We start from the raw sequence: 21,669 nt of genomic DNA, 5'->3' as shown, positions 1-21,669 counted from the left end.
CGGCGAATTCAAGAGTTTCAACTATGATGGATTAGGATGCTATTCAGAGGACAGGTGGTGTGACTTCAGTACCATCAAACATCCCTCCGATTGTGACATCCGAGTGGGTTACACAGGTTAGTTTCTTGAAGGAAATGTACTGCTTTTAGCTCCAGTAATAATAATAATAATAATAATAATAATAATAATAATAATAATAATAATAATAATAATAATAATAATAATAATAAAAAGGAGAAGAAGAAGGAGTAAGCCGATTCATTACTTTTCGTAGTTGTTATTGCTTTTTGCAGTAATATTTGCTCAGAAAGAGAGTTATATTTGTAAAGATATGGCAATGATGAGCACGAAGATTACGCTGAATTTAGAAACTTGCAGTTCTGTCATTGTTTTCCTTCCCCTTTTTTATCTGTGTAGTGGCTAGTTTTAGCCCGTCTCTTCTTTTAACTCGACTTTTTTGCTGACTCGTTTCCTCTCCCTCTCCTCTTTATCTACTGACTCTGGTTCCCCCTCCACCTCTTTTGTTTTACTCACCTTATTTTCGCTATTCCCCCCTTCATTTTTTACTGAATCTGAGTCCCCTTCCATTTTTAGTTTTCTTTAAAAGAAAACTATTGTGCCGGCTTTGTCCGTCCGTCCGCCCTCAGTAGTTTTTATTTTATTCAAGGTTAAAGTTAGCCATAATCGTGCATCTGGCAACGACGTAGGACAGGCCACCACCGGCCCGTAGTTACAGTTTCGTGGGCCGCGGCTCATACAGCATTATACCGAGACCACCGAAAGATAGATCTATTTTAAAATTAACAGTTATTTTAAAATTCTATAGATAAAATTATTTACTGAGTTTTTTTTATTTTTAATCAAAGTTCTTTTAAGGCTTTTCTTTTACGAGCTAGGTCTACAGATTTCTGTCAGAAGTAAAAGTTGTTTTCGAATTTTTACGCTGAATTTAGCTTAATAAATGTGTTAGATACTGTGTCCAGTCCCCGACTACCCCTTCGGTTGGTATATATGTACAAATTCATTTGGTAGTTGTTTTTTGTGTTAGAGAGGAAAAATGTGAAGTGTTAATTGTATGCATGCATTTTCATTTTTTCATTCGTTGTTTCAAATATGTTGTGGTTGTCCATTCCTACCAGGTCACCTCAACGATCTCGATTACAGTATCTGCGTTGAACCTGAATCTGGCTTCTGTGGTATTCAGTATCAACAGGTTGGAACTGATGGATTCTCACTGACCAACATTACTGGCTACAAGGATGATACCCTTTTACCTTGGGCAGAAGTAAGATGTTATTTTTTTACTGTAATTATTCATTTGTTTGTATGTCAGTTTCAGCCTGTATTTTTTCCGCCCACTTGTAAAGTGTACCTTTTGTATAAATGCTTTTAACACATCTCAGGCATCATAGATTTCTCTTTTTTCTTTAAAGTTCATTCATTGCATAAAACAAACAAAATACAATACAAACAAACATTTGTTTACGTAGGTATAAAGGACCTCTCTATGTATGAGGACATAATGTTATAAGTATTTTGATAAACAAATATATAAGGAGATAAACCATTAAAAGCAGTACGTTTTGTGATGATACGTTTAGGAACTATGTAAGACTTTGTACTTACTAACAAGTAATTTTCATTTTGAAATCCTTAATTTCTTAATACTTACTGACACCACTATTCACTGATGCAGTACAACGACATGGGTTGCATGTCTGATTATTTGTGGATTCCTGGCGCTGAGAACGAATGGGGCCACGAAACTTACGAGAGGTTCTGTGGCACCAAATTAGGAAATGCTAGGAAATGGGGTACTGTAACAAGTGAGTATTCAGAATTCTTGTTTTTCACTTTTCATTTTGTAGGAGGATCATGCATAGAAAGAGCAGTGATAATTTCGAAAATCAGATTTGCATGCAAGTATTAGTAATGAAAGTAGTAATAGCTGATGCAGCAGTAGCAACAGTAAGTAGAATGTGACTGCCAGTAGTACAGTGAGTTGATTTGCAATTGATTCTCTGGGAACACAGAAACTGATGAGTTCCAGATTTATAAGACTAGAAGTAGGAAAGTGCCAGATTTCTTCTGTATGCAGTAAGTAGAAGTATCGGTATAGTACGTCACAAGAACCATATTAAAAGAGAGAAAAATTCCCAATTGGCTAACATCTGTGAAAATGCACCCCTTTAGACATGTTGCAGAAGTATGGCTGTCATTATGGCATATTGCACTCATTAGTTAAGGCAGGAACTGAGAGAAGAGCATCTTGGCAGTAACAGTTTGCTGGATATGGCTAATTAGGTGTAAAAAATTAGTTATGATCGCGTAGTTATTTGGTATTTCATAGAAGGTGGATCTGTACCATTTTCTTTGCAAACTACACAATATGACAAGGACAAAATTATAACTGCACAAGTGAATTATACTACTGTATGCAGTGGCATCCTTGACAGGTATATAAATGGGGATTGTTTTGACTGGAGAAGTAAAATAAAAATCATATTATTTTCACTACCTTGTCGTGTCTACTCCACAGGTTATTCGAAACCATTCGCCGTCCGCATGGTCACAGACTCTGATGAACACAGCCTCTCGCACGACTACATGAACAAAGGGTTCCATGTCTCTTATTCACAGATTCCTTGCAAACTGTCTGGATAAACTGAATTATCAAAATTTACATCCATGAATATAAATCTGAAGGCTCTTAAATTTAATGAATTGAAAGCGTATGACTTGGTGAAGTTTGCTAGATAAACCTGAACCGTACAAGAGACTGATTATTCATAGTGAACCATAGAATTTGTGTGTAAGGTACAGTTACATTATTTTTTCCTTACAAGTTTTTGATCAATTTCAAAACAGTTTTAACAATAATAGTCAACACATACATACTTAACTGTATCCTAATCTAGTTGCCTACTGATTTTGGTTGTCTTGCGTGTTTCCACTGACTCCTTTTTGTATGCTGTAGTCATGTAAGCATTGTATATAGCATAAAACGTAATATTAAGTTAGCTCCATTTTGTACAGTTGTAGTCTAAGATAGAACTTACCCAATTATAGTGTGAGAGAGTCGTCCTGAATGAAGAATCAATAAAAAGGTGACTCTGGAGAATCTTTTCCTTACTCCTGACTTTATGGGCTGCTGCATTTCTTATTTGGAATGAAAACGTTTTTTGGCACTGAATTTTCCATTTGCATGCTCTTGACTATTACCTTCTCCAGGGTGACTTGGTCAAATATATGGGTTAGAGACAAAACTCCAAAAAAGGATTGACATTTCTTAGCTTTATTGGTGGAAGAAATTCTCTAGTTTCTCTCAGGTATATTTTGTTTACTATAGCTTGACATCATAAAAGGCAGTCTTGGAGATGATGGGGTCTCTTTATGCAGAACCAGCTCCTCCATACTAAATGAGATGCCACAGGAAGATAAATCAGACATGTTTTGTAAAAAGTATAGAGAATTACTTGTAACTGCGGGATATCTTGGAAATGTCCGAACTGAGATGATATTATAAGGTATTGTCACTTATCAGGAAGCCAGATCAATGAAGCATCAGGTAAGCTGAGGGATATGGCATTAAGAAAGTTTGCTAATATACCCAACAGAATAATGAAATATGTTTGAGAAATTTTAGATTTCTCTTGCGTATTGTTCCTCATACTGTTGTGTGAAAAACCATTTAAAACCAACCTTTAAGTATATATAGGAAATTGTAATAAGTGCTTAGTGTAATTGGTAGAAACTCTGCTGAATCTCCATATAAAAACGTGTAAGGTACCATACAAAGTAGATAATATGTCAACCTTTCGCCGAGTAGAATTACACCATCACTGTGGATGGCATAAGTGTTATAAATATTGCTTTTGAAATGACAAGATACATGTATAAATAAAGAATTGTCTAACTGCAACCTGAACTAGAGCTAATGTAGGGTCATTGCAGTTTTCTTTTAATATGACAGCATGCAAAGTCATCATAGATCATCAGATATGTCCACTAGATGGAAATAACGGCAAAACACACCACTTTGTGATTTTGAATGTGCATGTGTAAGAAAATAGACTGGATAGGGAAGTTTTGATATATGTTTTCATTAATCAATAAGAAAAAAATTATGGTTTGGGTTGAAGTAGGCCTCATTTGTCGCAAATCATCTTTTAAAGAAATACCAGTGCTACTTTGGCTTGTTACCTACGCGTCACCTATCCGAGGTGCTAGTACTAAGCACCGGATGGTAAATGCAAGGCCAACAGGGTAAATGTAAAGTAGACGGTCGCACGAAGATATCGTTTATTAATATAATAAAATTTGTCTACCACACAATATAGAAATGGGTGTATATAATGCTTTGATCCCCGAGGGGCTGGTACTAAACATGGCATCCCAAGGAGCTTCTGCTATGTTTAGTATTATTATAGCACCTCGGAGTAGGTGACGCGTAGTTAACAAGCCAAAGTAGCACCGAAATACCTTTCACTCTGCTAAAATCCCCCATATCCTTAAAATGATAAGTTTACTGTTTCAGTTTCAATCATGAACTCGGGGCCTAGTGAAAATAAAAATGTTAATTTTGTGATTGATAAATGAGAGGAAACCTCTCAAACATAGTAGAAAAGAAATACCATATGAAGAGCAGTTCTAAAGACCAACGTTCTCCCGACTACTACTAATCTCTTGTTACTTAACTTGAAGGGACATCATCATGACTTTGCTACTAATCTCTTGTTAACTTATTGGATTAACAAGTAAAACTTATGAACAAGAAAGACATCATCAATCTCTGGCCATAGTTAAGACTTAAGACCTATTTGTTTTCCAATGTGGTTATAGCCCAGGAATCTTAATTTAAGTTTTTTTTGGTCGTTAGTTCCGATATAAAATTACATTTTCTAACATGGTAAATAGTGACCAACGAATGACATTTCTACCGGTGATTGGATTAAAAACAAGTAAAACTTATGAACAAGAAAGAACAAATTTTACTAACGTCTGAGTTTCCTTGTTGATGTGATGGTAGTACTCGCAACCTGTGGAGTTGAAACGGCCAAAAGAAACACCCACTGAAGTGTAAGGCAGTCAACTTAAAAGTGTATTTGCCTTATATTTGTTTTCCAATAATTCATAACGGCTTAGGGTTTTTACCCACAATAGCAAAAAAACAAAAACGCATCAGCAGGACAGGCTCTTCTTAGGTTTTTTATTTAATTTTTTTTGACAGTTGTTGGTGAAAACTACTTAGTTGTACCCTCGGTTTTTCTGTTTCCCTTAAAACTTACACCCAAATCATACGTAACAATTGTAGCCACTCCAGTTTCAGGGTGGGTAGGCCTAGACTAGACCTGTTTCAGGGTGAGGAGACTGGTTTCAGGGTGAAGAAAACCAAAGTCAAGGAATTCCACCAAGGATAGGATAGGCCTACATGGCTCATGTGAGTAACCTTAAGAGTAACAGGTGCCTAACATATAGGCTAGGCTAGCCTAAACTTTGAAGGTGTGGTATACAGTAGCATTGGTAGCCTAATTGCAGTGATAGCAGACAACGTGGTAAAACTGTAGAACAGCTCCGCACGTACTATTGCCTTAGAAATTGATTTTTCCTCGTACTGTGTTCCTGATGAAGGTGGTGGTGGTGTTTATTGTCGGACAATTATTATTAACCTCATCTCTATCCAACATGGTTGTGGACCCTTTCGGAACAAGGGGTATTGTTGGGTGGGGGAAATCAATGGGAGAAAGACTGGACTGTCATGGTGTTGTTATGGAATGGTTCTGCACATGTGCAAGTCATTAGGGAGCTGTATGTTCCAGAGAGGATTGGCTAAGGAAACTTATTATGAAAGGAACTATACTAACCTAACATACCCTAACCTAATCTAACTTAGTAGGCCGTGTTATTTAACTCAATGGGGCCACTTTTTACCAAAAGTTCCCCTATAGCATTGTGCATGAGTGGTAGCATTCCAGGATGGCCGGCATACAAAAACATATCAGTTCTGAGGTTAATTACAGTCGACTGACAAAAAATAATGGTAAATTCTTGATAAACAACCAAAATACTATAGAAAAAGTAAATTTCCAAGGTAATACCCCATGCGGAGTCGTACTATAGTTCTACCAACAATCTAAGGATAATGTTCTTTTCCGGTCCAAACATCCCATCAAGAGCTCTTTACTCTGTACCATCAATTACTCCTGGCCTGATTGTTTTGGCCATAAGTCATTTAGGCCATAACATCCAAAACAGTGTAAGACAATTTATTTATGGTATTTACAATCATTATTTTATGTTTTGCTTACATCCTCAAGGTGCTGGAACTAAACACAGCGCCCATTTTGCATGTAAATGTGCCTACGGCCTGAGGTTTGGAAACTTTCCTAGTGAATGATTTTTGGTTTAAATCTTGAATGGGACAATTGAAAACAGCAAGAAAACTGTTGAAATAATATTTTTGCCATATGGAATTGGAGTTCGGACCAGAAACGAACTTTTAACTAACCTAACTTATCCTTTCCAAACTTAACATGGTAAAATTGCAGACACTACCACGGCCATCTAGCACAGCAACTACCGGTTTACATGCAAAATGGGTGCCATGTTAGTACCAGCAGGAGATAAAGGTAAATACATAAACAAAAGATGGTAAATATCATAAACATAAACAAAAGATAATACCAAAAACAAACTTAAGGTGGTAAATATCTTTGTTAGCAACAGGTGGGAATCAGTCTGCAGTTTTACCTTTAACATAACATAGGGTGCCAGATCGTAGTGATTAAGGAGGTGAACTCCAACCCCCTCCCATGTTTCAATAGAAAAGCTGTGGGATGCTGTGTTAGGTATTTTATGAAGTTTTTAGTAAAATACAGAGATGCAGGTATTACTGTGATACCTTTAATGCATAGCCAGATATTTAAATTTTACTGAATGGCTAGGCTATGTTGTGCTTTTTGCAGTTTTATCCATTATTGTTGGTGCAAACCACATATTTTTATATTTTCCCATCTCCTTAATTCCAACAGTTATGGAGATCCCTTATGTAAACAAGGATTTTTTGTTGGAAGAAAGGCAGGAAGTAAATAAAGTTCAACATAATCAGTCAATGACTATAGGCAATAAAGAATTAAAACTAGCAAGGACTTTTACACGGTTGCATCATAACCTAACCCTGGGTGCTAGGGTCTCATCTAGCCCCAAGGAAGGTAAAAGCCATTGTCTAAATGACCTGGAGCGCTACAAGGCATAGAGTGAAGCACAGGAATACATCCCATCTTAACCTTTATGGTATTATTTTATTTAAACCATAATTTGATATTTAAAGTTTTTATCTGTGATCTCAAGTTGCTTTAACATGTTAAGTAGGAGACTCAAGCTTAAATCTATTGCAAAATTATTTTTACAAAGATATTTACTGACGAATTTTGTTTCCTACTTGGATTATTTCCCAAGATATATTAGTAAAGATTGAGGAATAACATATGGGCCATTTACATTAGTTTTCTATGGCCGTCCAAAGTCACCTTAAGGGTGCCAAGGTTCACCCCAAGATAATGGTAATTTTGGATGTAATGTATGTATATATTATAAATTAGAAAAAAGGATTGATAGGCTATAATATCAACCTCCCTTAGGGTATTAAATCTTTATTATAGGCAGTCCCCAGGTTATGCCAGACTTGGCTTAAGTCGTTCCGAGTTTACGACGCTCTTCAAATATATTCATCAAAAACTATTTCCTGGATTATGACGCATGTTCCGGGTTTATGACACCAATCCGAATGGTCAAAATTTGGGGTGTTTTTTGATAAAAAAAATGAAAATGCAAGTTATGTCGTTTTCAAGACACCCAAAGATTAAAAGTAAGGTTTTCTTACAATTTTTGATGATATCCCAGTTTACACCATGGCACTAGAACGGAACCCCATGGTAAACCTGGGACTGCCTGTAGCCTATACTGTACTGTAACTCCTAGATACAAAGACGAGGAATAAAATAAAGTAAAATGCATCCAAATTCACCCCAGTTTACAGTGGTGTTGACTAGTGTAGTGAAGTATACTAAATTTTAATAAGTTTGTGTACTTTTAGGGAACATATTTTGGCATTGCTGTAAGGACTTTTGTATCCCTAAGACAAAAAAAGAAGTGTGTATAATTTGCAGTGCTCTAGGTCAGGTTAGTTTGGTTAGGAGGCTCCAGTTGGAAAGTAACCTCTGTCTGATCATTTTAAGACCCAGTGCCTTAGGCTGGAATGTATCCCTGTTTTCAGTGAGTTTGTGTTTTTGTTTATTTTAAAAATTCAAGATTACTTGAGTTGCAGGGTCCTTCTTAACTTAAAATTTTTGGACTAATGAGGGAATTAATTTAGATTTGCTCAGATTGTATGAAAATACACCAGAAAAACAATTTTTTAACAGTTTTGAGTTCTTTGTCTGTTTATCAAATGTTCTGGTAGGGTAATAGTGTGGCAACTTCCAGGAGTTTTTAAGTTGAACATTTTAGTTTTTCATAATAATACAGTTGTGTTTTCCTTTCAGACTTAAGTATTGGTACACTATCAAAAGGGACACCAGATTTTACATGTACCATTTGATTATCCATATTGGTTGGTGAAGGCAACACATTTCCATAAATAGGTTACAGTTAAACGTGAGTAACTTGAAACATGTAACATAATGCTTGATTTAGATAAGACTTAGTAAGACATAAGTCTGTCAAATTATTTTAATATTATTGTTGGAATAGCCTGTCATTAAACATCTTTTTTTATTTACAGGAATTTGGAATTTCTATCAAGTTGACAAATAGTTTGGATAGTGCATGGAAGCCTCATGTACTTATGCACAATGTTGCAGTTTATGAGATTGTGCCATGGAAGTATAAGGCCAGTTTTTCATAAAAGGCTGATTAGCAATGCAGCACATGTTGAGTATGTGCAGGGGCAGTCACCTTCTCCGAAAATTCGTGAATATTTCTATTACATAGATCATCAAGGAATGGTAAGCACTTTGTATTTTATTTTATACATTTAATATTAAGTAGACTTATTTAATAGAGTATTGACTCTTGCAAACCTGTCTGTATTTATTACAACCCCATGTAATCATATACTGTATTGCCTTTCCTCCTTGCAGCACAGAACAATTGCAGAAACTTTTACCATTCAGGATACAGATGCCTGTACATGCCCATCCTCCAGTGGCACTCTGTCACTAGTCATACTTCCTTGTGACTTATCGTAATATTTTTCATGTTGGTTTTTCCATTTATATGGGTTGACATGAAGTGAAATCCTTATGCTTGAACTCTTGTCAGGTCTAGGTCTTTTATCCAATTCTCTATGGGTTCTGGCTTTCTTACGGTTTTTTGTCCCAGTACTACCATATCTACTAATTTTCTGACCGACTGTTTCTCATTCCTTTCCATCATATGTCCAAACTATCCCATCTTTCAGCGCTCAATATTTTTCCTGGTATCTTTATGTCACCACCAATTCCTGATACACTCTTCGTATCGTAATCCAGTCCTTCAAGTGTCATTCTAAGCCTTTGCGGGCTGCCTCATAAAATTTTTCAGTTTTTGGTCATGTTGCTGTGTATGTCAGCATTAGTTAAAAGTTGTCTCATTAGATGGTGCCATGAACACCTAAAAATTGGTCCTGACTAGGAAGGATACTCCATTTGCCTCTCCTTCACCTGCTGTCTCTCTCTCATTCTCAGTGTTTGTGCCAACTATGCATTTTCAGACATCTCTGCATGTTGCTTCTTTTGTCAGAAGGCCTGTGCTGCCATTAGCAGATCATGGCCTGGTGGATTGCTTAAAACATCTTATATTTTATCCATCTGGATTCTGCAGTTCATGTGTGGATTTGGTATGTCTTTGGTTTATGACAGGTGAGTGGCAGGCCTTGGTATCCATTGTACTCCTCCTTCCACCTCACCATACGTTACTACCCACATTACCTCCGTTGTCTCCTGTGGCTCTTGTCCAGTCTTGTTTTTCACCACATAAAAGAAACTAGAAATGATTTGAATACATTTGCAAGATAATACTTTTTGCCATTTAGCTGCAGGACACTTTGCATCCTCTCAGTGTTTTAACCATGTACAAACTCAATTGTTCCCCAGTGGGCTACCTGTCATTGTTATTTTTTTTTTATAGTAGCCTTTCAAGCTATTCTAAATGACACTGCCAGCGTTGATCCTAATTTTCTCCATATTTGTGTTTTTCTTGATGTTTTAACATTCCTTCCTTGGGGCACAAACAATATCTTCTCATTCTCTTGCTCTCCAGCTCTCCTTCCCCCTTTCTCTTGTTGTCTTGGGAGCCCTAACTTTAGATAAGAATTATTTATAGGAGTTAGCAGCTAAAGGATATTGAAGGGTTTTTATATATTTCCAACAAGTTTTGGATCCATCAGTTATTTTCCATATAAAATAGTTTAATAAAACCATAGTCACATTTCTAGGCTCTCATAGTAATTGGTTCTTATATGAAATATAAACTTATGAAAAAGGATGAAAAAGTTCATGAGCAAAGTTGGAAGGGAAGTGAAGTGAGTGAGAATCAGAGGGCAGAAAACAAAACCACTGGAGCTGATGGGACATTGACTACAGTGTTGCACATAACAGACAGCAGACTGTTTGAAGACATCTTGTCCCCTTTTCTACTCTGCAGAAGACATTATGGCTTGACATTTTATGAAATATACCCAAATTCTTGAACACGTGGCTTGAGCTTACTATATAGTGTTTTCTGTGATCAATTGTTTCAGTTGATTTAATCCACTCTGATGTTTTCAACTTTTCCAACACTGTGTGCCTACCTCCAGAACATCTTGCTGTCTGGCATATATGTCAGTTCTCAGAAAATAAAATTCAAGTTCCACCAGAACTTTGGTGCAGCTCTTAAACCACAACCTCTCTGACAGTTCTTGGAAAGGGAACTCCCCCTGATATTCAGAAGTCCTTAATGATTTGTTTGCCACTCTTTCAAAAGCACTGCACAGTCCATGCTGAAAATTTGCTCCAAAGGCTCTGTCCAAATTTCATTTCAAGTACTGTTAGTGAGAAGTTAGATGACAGAACAGCACCATCTACTTGCAGTATTTTCTTGTCTTTGTATGGGACTTAATGGTAGATACCTTTAGGTCACTGAACCCTTTGTCACTGTGTGAGAAGAACTAGTCTTTAAGCCAGGATGTTTGTACTCTTTGTCACAATAATTCCCTTCATGAGTCCCATATCTAAAACATTTCAGTGGTATATATTCAGTTGGTTCATGGGTGTGTTTTTAACAGGACTTCATGCTAAGGTCATTTTTGTGAGGAGAGCTTAAACATTATTTCACTTATGCTGTAATTTTTTTTATGATGACAATGCCAGATCTTGTGGATTTTGATCCAACTTCTCATGTTAATATGCATTTCATGAACAATTTGATGCATTTCTGCAAGTCTTTTAGTAGCAGCCAGGCAGGTCTCTTACTTTTGCTACTATGACTTAGTTTTGTTGAGCTGTTGCAGTGGTAATCTGTCTTTTGCAAACAAGTATATAAAAGAGGCTTTTGTAATGGGAACTATCTTTTATTAAAGCCCTCTTCGGACTTGATTTGTGCTGAGATGAAATCCTCAGTTCAGTACCATATGGAAAGAAAAATAGCATATGAATAAATGACTCCCTTTGAATAAAATTATCACCATAGAGGCCTCGGAAGTTGATTCAAATTATGCGGGCCAGTAACTCAACTATTGGCATTTGCTTCCTGAGCAAAATTATGTGCAGTCATATTTGCCATCAAGATCATATGAAAAAGGTCTCCATAAATGTTTGTAATTTTCATTTATCTTAGAAGTGCTATAGTACCTCTTAAAATTACCTGAAAAATTCCCTTGTCCAGTAGATCAAATAAACCTTCCCTAAATAATTTTGTGGGACATCCTGACACCACTGCCACTCTGAATGGCTCTGTTTGCATGTTTTTCAAGTTATTCTCTCTTATCTCTTGCACTTTATTAAACTTCTCTATCTAGATTTAATTTATACTTTGTATTCTCAGAAAGTTTTTATCTAGTTATTTTCGAGAAGATTGATATATTATACATTTGTAGACATTAATCGAATCCTCATTGATTGTCTGCATCTCCTCAGGTACAATTTTTAGAAATGCAGATTGCCTTTGACATTCAGTGGCATTATATTACAGGGAAAAAGAAGTTTAGGTTTATTAGGCCATTTCAGAATGGTGCCACCTATCATGAACCAGTTCCTGTCTCTATACAGAACAATATTAACAGTATTGCTTTATCTGTAATGAGTAAAAAGCCACAAAATGTAAATGATAGACTGTATTTTCCAAAATACAAAGGGATAAAACCCTGTTTTATCCTTTTTTAGTTTGAAAAAATACTGTCTATCATTTACATTATTGTAGTTTTTTACTCATTATTTCTGATCACAATATAGTGATGCATCACAGATTATCTGTAATGTTCATATTTGGTATTATTGTGTATAGTATTATTGTCCAGGTATTTATAGTTGTAATTCTTGTTATGTGTTAGTTTCTTATGACAATTGGATGTTTCAGTTATTTTTGGATGATGCTAGAATGAAAAACTTCACTTCATGCTTTAAAGGTAAGTTAATGCTTTGGAAGTTACTTTGTATTATATTGAAAAAATAAAATGGACATTAATACACATTGGCAGTTTCATGCTTGATTATGCAAACCCCTTATTTTACTTAGGTCTAATGTATTACAGAATGCAGTGACAAAAGTATGAAAATTACTTTAGAATGGTTAATTGTTTAACTAATTGCTAAATTATTTCATGTTCTTCATTCTTTTCAGTAACCTGCCATAGTTTTGACTTTTTTTACATGTCGCCTATTTCCTTTGCCTTATTTCCATGTTTATGAAAGCCAGACTACAGTATAAACATTTCACTGTTGTACATGTGTATTTTGATTATTTCAAAATGCAGAATTGGGAGTGTGTTTTCTCTAGTCTTGCTCTATAGTTAATGATGCAGTGAACATAGTTTGAATAGTTAGATTGAATTTTATATATGACTTATATTGATAATAGTCTCACTTGCTCTAAATGTGGTGATTGTTACTTTTTGTGCTAGTCATTGTTTCCTCAACAATGGATGGTTACTCTTAAGGGTACTGATGTTGAAGAGTAAAGTAAAAATGAATTCAGTAAGGAAAAGAGAGGACTTCAGACCACTTTGAGGTTTCTTGGCAGTCAACTCATATGCTGTTTATCAGATTTCCTGTGATCGTGTTTACTGTCCCATCTGGTTGCCATTTTTTATTGACCTTCCTTTGTTATTAAGATGGATTAAGTACATGGTCCTAGTGAAGCAATCTGTAATTGATAAAGTTGGGAATAATGGCCAGTGAAGTATCTGCTGCAAAATCTCAGTATTATTCAATAGGCAGAGGGTATTTCGATTTTGTCTTAAAAATGATACATTAGGTGATTTTGTTAATGCAAAAGCATGTAAAATATTATGAGAAGTGTTCAGATTAAATAAGATTATGAGAATATATGAGAGTGGGAGTATTGACTGCTTCATTGATTTATCCAGCTGTACCACATCATCACAGGTCAGTAATGCCAAAAAACTTTGATACCCTTTAAATTTGCATGCATATCCACATTACATTTAGAAAGCTCATAAAATTTGTATACACCTAAAATATGTATTCTTACAATCCATCCACAACTGAGAACACAAAAAAAGCTGGTAACTTGAGAAATAAAAATATTCCACAAATTTACAGAAAGTGAACCATATTCAATAATGACCAATTTCTATATGGCAGTCCCCCAGTTTACGATGGGGGTTCCGTTCCAACGCTGCTTCGTAAGCCGAAAATCGTCGCAACCCAAATTGATTGTCAAAAATCATAAGAAAACTTTACTTTTAATCCTTCAGGTATCCCTGGGGTGTCTTAAAAACGACGTTGCCTGCATTAATGAGTGTTTCATAAAAAAAAAACTTCCAAATTTGGGCCATTCTGCTGTTTTGGAGCCAGAGAGAGAGAGAGAGAGAGACTTTTTGCCTCACTGCTAATCTACCAGAAAAAATACTTGGAATTTCATAGAATTATGTAAAATCTAACCTAATTTTTCTTAGTTAATGAAATGCAAAAAGTAATTATAACAAGGAAAATATGAAAAAATGAATGACAAAGTAAGTCACGTTTATCTATAAAACTATACAAAACAAATAAACATACATGTTACATATGCATAAAAAATCGCTTTCTTTTCCATACCTCAGTGAGAGAGAGAGGGGGAGAGAGAGAGAGAGAGAGAGAGAGAGAAAGAGAGAGAGAGAGAGAGAGAGAGACTGTTCACTTATCTACCAGAAAAAGAATTGGAATTTCACAGACCTTTGTAAAATCTTACTGTATTTTTCATAGTTATTGAAATGCAAAAAGTAATTATAGCAAGGAAAATATGAAAAAATTAGTGACGAAGTAAGTCAAGTTTATCTGTAAGACTATACTGTACAAAACAAATAAACATACATGTTACATATACGTAAAAAACCTCTCTCCCTCTTATCTCAGAGAGAAAAAAAACAAGTACTACTCACTCTCCTGGTAGTGTATGCAAAGCCCTTGGTATACAGCAGAGAGAGAGAGAACGGGAGAGATATGGGCAGTTGGCCTTACTTAAATATCGAGAGTGATATTCATGAATTATTACAGAGAAAGAGAGGATACATTCATATTAAGGGCGTCCTCAAATTACGGCACCACCGACTTACGGCGATTCGATCTTAACAGCATTTTACAGCGCCATAACTTGATGTTGCATCAAGTTACAAAGCCGTCGGCGCTAATAGCAAGAATAGGTATCAAGTTAACAGCGCTTACGGCGCTGTATCTTAATGCAACATCAAGTTACGGTGCCAAAACTCAAATTATGGAGCTGTAAGCACTGTTAAAGTGCCGATAATGGCGAAAAATTGACTTACGGTGGGAATCAACTTATGGTGCGGTACTGGAGTGGATCCCCCACCATAAGTGAATATTGCTCTACGAGAGAGAGAGAGAGAATGAGAGGTTGAACCGAGTTGTTCACATCAGTAAGCTCTTTTGTGATTTCGCGGGATTTTAATTTAAAATTTTATTGATACTTTTCTGTGGTTACCCTAATATTAATATTTGAAAACTAGTAAATAATTTTTGTATCATAAAAATGCAATTTAGTCATAAATAGAATATAAAAATCAGTAATTAATGAATGTTGCTGTATGAGAGAGAGAGAGAGAGAGAGAGGTGTGTGGGGGTTGAACTGAGTTGTTCACATCAGTAAGCTGTTTTGTGATTTCGCGCACTTTTAATTTAAATTTTTATTGATACTTTGCCGTGGTTGCCTAATATTAATATTTGAAAATTAGTAAATCAGTTTTTTTATCTAAAAATGTATCAGTCATGAAAATAAAATAAAATCAATAATTAGTGAATATTGCTCTACAAATGTAAATTTTATTTCTTCTGTTTGGATCAACGTCGTCTGAAATATTGAAAATTGGAAGAAAACCTTACTTTTAATCCTTTGGGTGTCTTGAAAGCAACATATCCTGCAATTTTATTGGGTTTTTCATTAAAAAACCTCCAAATTTTGACCATTTTGCCATTTTAGATGCAATTCTTCTGTTCGGATCGGTGTTGGACTGGTGTCGTCCGAAATACCATAAAAATAATAAGAAAACCTTACTTTTAATCCCTTGGGTGTCTTGAAAACAATGTATCCTTCATTTTTATTGAGTTTTTCATAAAAAAATCCTCCAAATTTTGACCATTGTGCCGTTTTGGATGCATATTTCTTCTGTTCGGATCAGCATCGCCCGAAATGCCGTCGAAAATCTTAAGAAAACCTTACTTTTAATCCTTTGGGTGTCTTGAAAGTAATGTATCCTGCATTTTTATTGAGTCTTCCATAAAAAACCCTCCAAATTTTGACCATTCTGCTATTGTGGAGCCATATTTCTTCTGTCAGATTGGCGTTGTTGGCATTGTAAACCTGGAATTTGTGGTGTAACCCGGGAAATAATTTTTTGATGAATATATTTGAAGAGCGTTGTAAACCGGAATGTCGTAAGCCGAGTCCAGCATAACCCAGGGACTGCCTGTACAGTAATTAAAAGTATAAGGGCATTTAAGAATCACTTCTCCATCTGTATTGGGTAAGAGAATATTTTTTCCCATCCCAAAGAAAAAATCTCGAGACTAAGGTATATGACTGTAACAAAAAGTTAGGGTTGCCCAGCCAATAAAAAAAAATGTGGGTTATATGCATGTGGCCAATTTTAAGATAGCAAAGAACAGTTTCCCATCATCTTATCATCTTACGATACCTCCATGGGAGGACCATAAAGGGTTTACAGGATACAAGTGACTTCCTAGAAAGATTTTCGTATGTCAGTCAAGCTTCATTATGAAATCTGCCTTGATTTATCAAAGTTCTGGTGTGAGGTTAATCATTGAATTTCCACTTAGTATAGGATTACTCCAGTTAAAATAATATAGGCTCTCACTTATCAGTACATAATAACTATTTCATTTCTAAAAAAATTGTCTAAAATTGTCTATTGGGTGCCAAGTGGACGTACCGTCGTCGACTACAAAAATTTCAACCTTGATCAACTTTGACTTGACCGAAATGGTCGAAAAAACGCAATTGTAGCTAAAACTCTTACATTCTAGTAATATTCAATCATGTACCTTCATTTTGCAACAAATTGGAAGTCTCTAGCACAATATTTCGATTTATGGTGAATTTTTGAAAAAAACTTTTTCTTACGCCCTTTGTAACTCGGCTGAAAATTTCAGAAATTCTTTCGTCATTTTGTCGTAATTTTTAACTGTTCTATATTAGCCGTTACATAAAGTTTTATATATGAAAATGTGCACAATTTCATGTACAATACAACAGAAAATAACTCATGGTTGTAGCTTTTATCAGTTTTGAAATATATTCATATAAATCACGATAACTGCCAAAATTTCAACCTTCGGTCAACTTTGACTCGACTGAAATGGTAAAAAAACGCAATTGTAAGCTAAAACTCTTACATTCTAGTAATATTCAATCATGTACCTTCATTTTGCAACAAACTGGATGTCTCTAGCACAATATTTCGATTTATGGTGAATTTCTGAAAAAAAAAACTTTTTCCTTTACGTCTGCGCTTGCTGATAACTTCGGCGAACATCTCAGAAATTCTTTTCGTCATGTTGTCGTAATGTTTGCATCGTTTTACATTAGTCGTTACATAAACTTTTATATATGAAAATGTGCGCAATTTCATGTAGAATACAACAGAAGATAGCTCATGGTTGTAGCTTTTATCAGTTTTGAAATATTTTCACATAAATCACGATAACTGCCAAAATTTCAAGCTTCGGTCAACTTTAACTCGACCGAAATGGTCAAAAAACGCAATTGTAAGCTAAAACTCTTACATTATAGTAATATTCAATCGTTTACCTTCATTTTGCAATAAATTGGAAGTCTCTAGCACAATATTTCGATTTATGGTGAATTTTTGAAAAAAACATTTTCCTTACATCTGTGCGGTAACTCGGCTGAACATCTCAGAAATTCTTTCGTCTCATTGTTGTAATATTTGCACCGTTTTATATTAGCCGTTACATAAAGTTTTATATATGAAAATGTGCGCAGTTTCATGTACAATACAACAGAAAATAACTCATGGTTGTAGCTTTTATCAGTTTTGAAATATTTTCATATAAATCATGATAAATAGAAAAATTCGACTTTCGGTCAACTTTAACTCGACCGAAATGGTCGAAAACTGCAATTAATAAGCTAAAAAACTTACAGTCTAGTAATATTCAATCAATTAGCTTCATTTTTCAACAAACGGGAAGTCTCTAGCACAATATTTCGATTTATGGTGAATTTTTGAAAAAAACATTTTTTTACGTCCGCACGTTACAATTCATGCATCATTTTGTGATAATATTTTCTCTGTGTTGCTTTGATCGTTTTACAATTTGTTATATACCAAAATCATCGCAATTTAGTGTACAATACAACTAAAAAAATTAACTCATTAGCTTAAACCGTTGTGCTTACAAGCGCGATTTGTATACAATTATATGAGTTTTTTTTTTGCTGTCATATATTCAATATTTATATATGATAATGATATTTTTTCATTTCTGATGATGGTTGCATACTAAACGTCAGGCAATGACAAAAAAAGGAGCCAAAAATGAACTCTTAATCTTAAAAACTAAGCGTGCTGTGATTTTTGATAAAAACTTTTTTCCGCTTTGGCGCTAACTCTGACGCCGCGGCATACGGGAGACGTTTTTGTAAATAGAGGCTCGGCGTTTAAGGGTTAAGTGGGTCCTGCTTTTTCACTTATTGGTATTAAGTAAATGGGAATATTTTTTGCATCTCATTTGAACTTGGTCTTCTTTTGATCTTCTGTGATAAAGGGATTTTGACAAAGGAAAAATCTATTTCTTGGGGAAGACCTGTGTCAGCCAGTGAAATTGGTTCCAGTTAGCATATTTCTAGGTTTAAGACTGCTATATATACCAGAGAAAAAAGCTATGTAGGATGCTGGAGTTACTACCTCCAGTTCGAACATCTCATACAGATGTCAGTATATACCAGGGGTGAGTTATTACGCTTCCACAGGCCTTCGTCCAATAGACTTCGCAATTCTCAAAGACCCAAATTGGATGAGCCGTTACAAACCTGTAACTCGGAATACTCACCCGACCGCCAAGTAGGCATCATCACGAGACTGACACATCATTCCAAATTTAGCCTCTACCAAGCTGAGTATTTCACCGGGGAAAAAAGCGAGGGTGGGTCACTGGGTGACACAGGTCTTCACCCAGAAATAGATTTTCCTTTGTCAAAATCCCTTTTCTGGGTCGACCTGTGTCCACCAATGAAATAGTAACAGAGAATTAACTATCACGAGAGCTTTGTACCGCCTCAGAGAGTACACAAACGGAGTTAAAATAAAACATTTAAAGAAAACTTCACTGTGTTTTAATACAGACAATTCAAACATTATCACAAAAATAGGATTCAGAGGCACACAGGTAAAAATTTCATAAATACACAGTAAAATTTTGAAGGTACTCAGATAAAAATTTTTGAATACTAGGTATTAATCCAACTAGTATACTTAAGGCTAACAAAATAAATGACAATGAGGCATTGTGGAAATAAATGGAGCTAGGCTAAGGGGCAGAACTGACCCAATGGAAGACATAGGGCAAGCAGGTGGGACAGGGGTCAGGGATTAAATTCATATAAACTAAACTTGAGTTGGACCAGGGGACCACACCACCCACTGCAACTGTGGAAAATTTAAGGGCCTCTAAAGACTTAAGATAGTGGTGTTTAAATACTTTTGGTGATTTCCAACCCGTATATTTCTTAAGTTCATCAAAATTCATATAATGAAAAAGTTTGTGGAAGTGGCCACCGCACGAACATCATGGACCTTAGGTACTGATTCCGGATTGGCTTGCTAATGAAATAAAGAATTTACTGTCTGATGGCTTTGGAGTGAGATATTGCCCCCTTCCCTAACAAAAGGGGACCAAAGTTCTATTAGAGGTCCTATCTAAGTAAGCCCTTAAAGTATTGACTGGGCAAAGAGATAAATCTTGTGGAAGAGGACAATCTTCCAAGGAGACCACCTATTCTATGGGTCTTCGTTCTTTGCTAAAAAAACTAGGATCTGGGGATAACAGAACTTCACCTGACGGGAGGAAATCAATATGATTAGATTCTCTAGAAAGAGCAGACAGTTCAGAAATTCTAGCCCCTGAGGCTAGGCTTACTAAGAACAGAGTTTTCCTTAGCAAACTCGGATATGAACATGAAAGATTATCAGTGTCTGATGCCAACCTAAGAACATCATTTAAGTACCAGGAGACCGTGTGTGGACGGGTTGCTGGTCTAAAGGCACTATATGCTCTAGGAATAGATGAAAAATATGAGTCTGAAAGATTAATATTAAAACCATGTAAAAATATTCTTTTTAAAGCAGATTTAGTTGTAGTAACGGTACTAGAAGCTAGACCCTTCTCGAATAATGACCTAAAGAAAGAGATTGCTAGGTTAAGTGGTCATCTCATGAGCATTTGATTCTCTCAGAAACAAGGCTAATTTCTTAACTGCCGAGTCATACTGCCTGAGGGTAGATTCTCTTTTATCCGACTCAATAAATAATATATTAAGAGGGTCAATTTTGGCGTCTTTAAGTGCTGCGTATTTCATGAAATCCATAAAGTTAGGGCACTGAGAATTCTTGAGGAAGCTGACACAATCTGAGTTTGTACTATTTGTGTTAACTGTGGGTTGGGGATAGGTCTGGGAGTGAGCTTCAACTCTAGAAGTAAGGGAAACCAACTGCTTTTGGGCCAGTTGGGTGCCACCAGTGCTACTCGTCCTCTGAATGATCTCAGTTTCTGTAAAACTTTCATCAGCAAATTTACCGGGGGAAACAGATAGACCCTTTGCCACCTGTTCCAATCGATTGTCATTGCATCTGTGGCGTAAGCCAGAGGATCCAGATTAGGAGCAACGTAACAGGAAGCTTGTGGTTGCTCTCTGTGGCGAACAGGTCTACCTGGAGACCCGGTACCTGAAGACAAATCCAAGCAAAAGCGACTTCTTGTCCAGAGACCACTCCGACTCCAGAGGGGTTGTCCTGGAAAGTGAGTCTGCAATGACATTCCAGACACCTGCCAGATGGGTGGCTGACAGATGCCAACAATGTTTCCTTGCTAGGGAGAAAATCGCGATCATCACTTGATTGATATGACCTGACTTGGAGCCTCCTCTGTTCAGGCAGTGTACTATAACTGCATTGTATAGTACCAACCTGATGTGAATCTTTCTGGCGGGGCGAAGTTTCTTTAGCGTTAGGAACACCGCCATGGCGTAGGATGTTTATGTGGAACTGGCGGAACACTGTCGACCACGTTCCTTGGACTTTTCCGTGTTGGGAGTATCCCCCCCAACCGCTCAGGGAGGCATCTGTATGTACCACGAGAGATGGAGGGGGAAATTGGAGAGGCACTGATCTTGACAAGCTCTTGATTGTCGACCAAGGGAGAAGTCTTTTCCTCAAGATCTGGGGGATCATAGAAAGTTTGTCTCTGCTTCGCCTGTTGGCTCGTTTCCGCCAAACCCTGTTTATGTCTTTCAGTTTGGTTTTCAGCAGCAAGTCTGTCACGAAGCAAACTGAAGAGAGCCGAGTATCCTCTCCTGAGTACGCCTGGGGCATGCTTGTTTCTGAGGAACTGTCTGGTAGCTTTGGCTATTTCTTTTCTCTTGGCTGGTGGCAAAGACAGTTTGTGAGTGCTGAGGTCCCAATGAATCCTAACCACTGGAATTGAGCTGCTGGGACTAAGCATGATTTCTTCCTGTTTATTTGGAAACCGAGGTATTCCAAAAAATTGATAACTATATTGGTTGCTCTTTGACACTCTTTGAGACTGGGTGCCCAAATGATCCAATCGTCTAGATCACGCAGCCAACATGATCTCTTGGGACCGAGGTCTTGAACGACTGTCTCTGCCAGTTTGGTAAAAATTCGAGTGCGATGTTGAGCCCGAATGGCATGACCCT

General features: G+C 36.3%; 2 protein-coding genes across 3 annotated transcripts in view; both read left to right on the top strand.

Annotated features, from left to right (window-relative positions):
- The window catches only part of LOC136847377 (uncharacterized), a 27,934-nt gene extending 24,819 nt beyond the window's left edge, over positions 1–3,115 (top strand). The window contains exons 9-12 of the mRNA XM_067119008.1: positions 1–116; positions 1,140–1,285; positions 1,697–1,826; positions 2,540–3,115. The exon at positions 1–116 is cut by the window's left edge and continues 37 nt beyond it. Coding sequence (XP_066975109.1) covers positions 1–116; positions 1,140–1,285; positions 1,697–1,826; positions 2,540–2,664 — 517 coding nt within the window. The 3' untranslated portion in view covers positions 2,665–3,115. The remainder of the gene's footprint in view (positions 117–1,139; positions 1,286–1,696; positions 1,827–2,539) is intronic.
- A 1,324-nt stretch (positions 3,116–4,439) lies between these two features.
- Positions 4,440–21,669, top strand: part of LOC136847374 (UPF0598 protein CG30010) — a 49,278-nt gene continuing 32,048 nt past the window's right edge. Inside the window, exons 1-5 of one of the 2 annotated variants that reach the window (XM_067119002.1) lie at positions 4,440–4,722; positions 4,880–5,079; positions 8,544–8,655; positions 8,783–9,005; positions 12,595–12,643. In XM_067119002.1, the coding sequence (XP_066975103.1) occupies positions 8,838–9,005; positions 12,595–12,643 (217 nt within the window). In that variant the 5' untranslated portion in view covers positions 4,440–4,722; positions 4,880–5,079; positions 8,544–8,655; positions 8,783–8,837. Of the gene's footprint in view, positions 4,723–4,778; positions 4,836–4,879; positions 5,080–8,543; positions 8,656–8,782; positions 9,006–12,594; positions 12,644–21,669 lie in introns of those variants that run through there. The other variant, XM_067119003.1, reaches the window with a different exon arrangement.

This window comes from Macrobrachium rosenbergii, chromosome 16 (assembly GCF_040412425.1).
Source record: "Macrobrachium rosenbergii isolate ZJJX-2024 chromosome 16, ASM4041242v1, whole genome shotgun sequence".
NCBI classification, from domain to species: domain Eukaryota; kingdom Metazoa; phylum Arthropoda; class Malacostraca; order Decapoda; family Palaemonidae; genus Macrobrachium; species Macrobrachium rosenbergii.
Note: the sequence above shows the minus strand (reverse complement) of the source record. Positions and strands in the feature narration are given on the sequence as shown.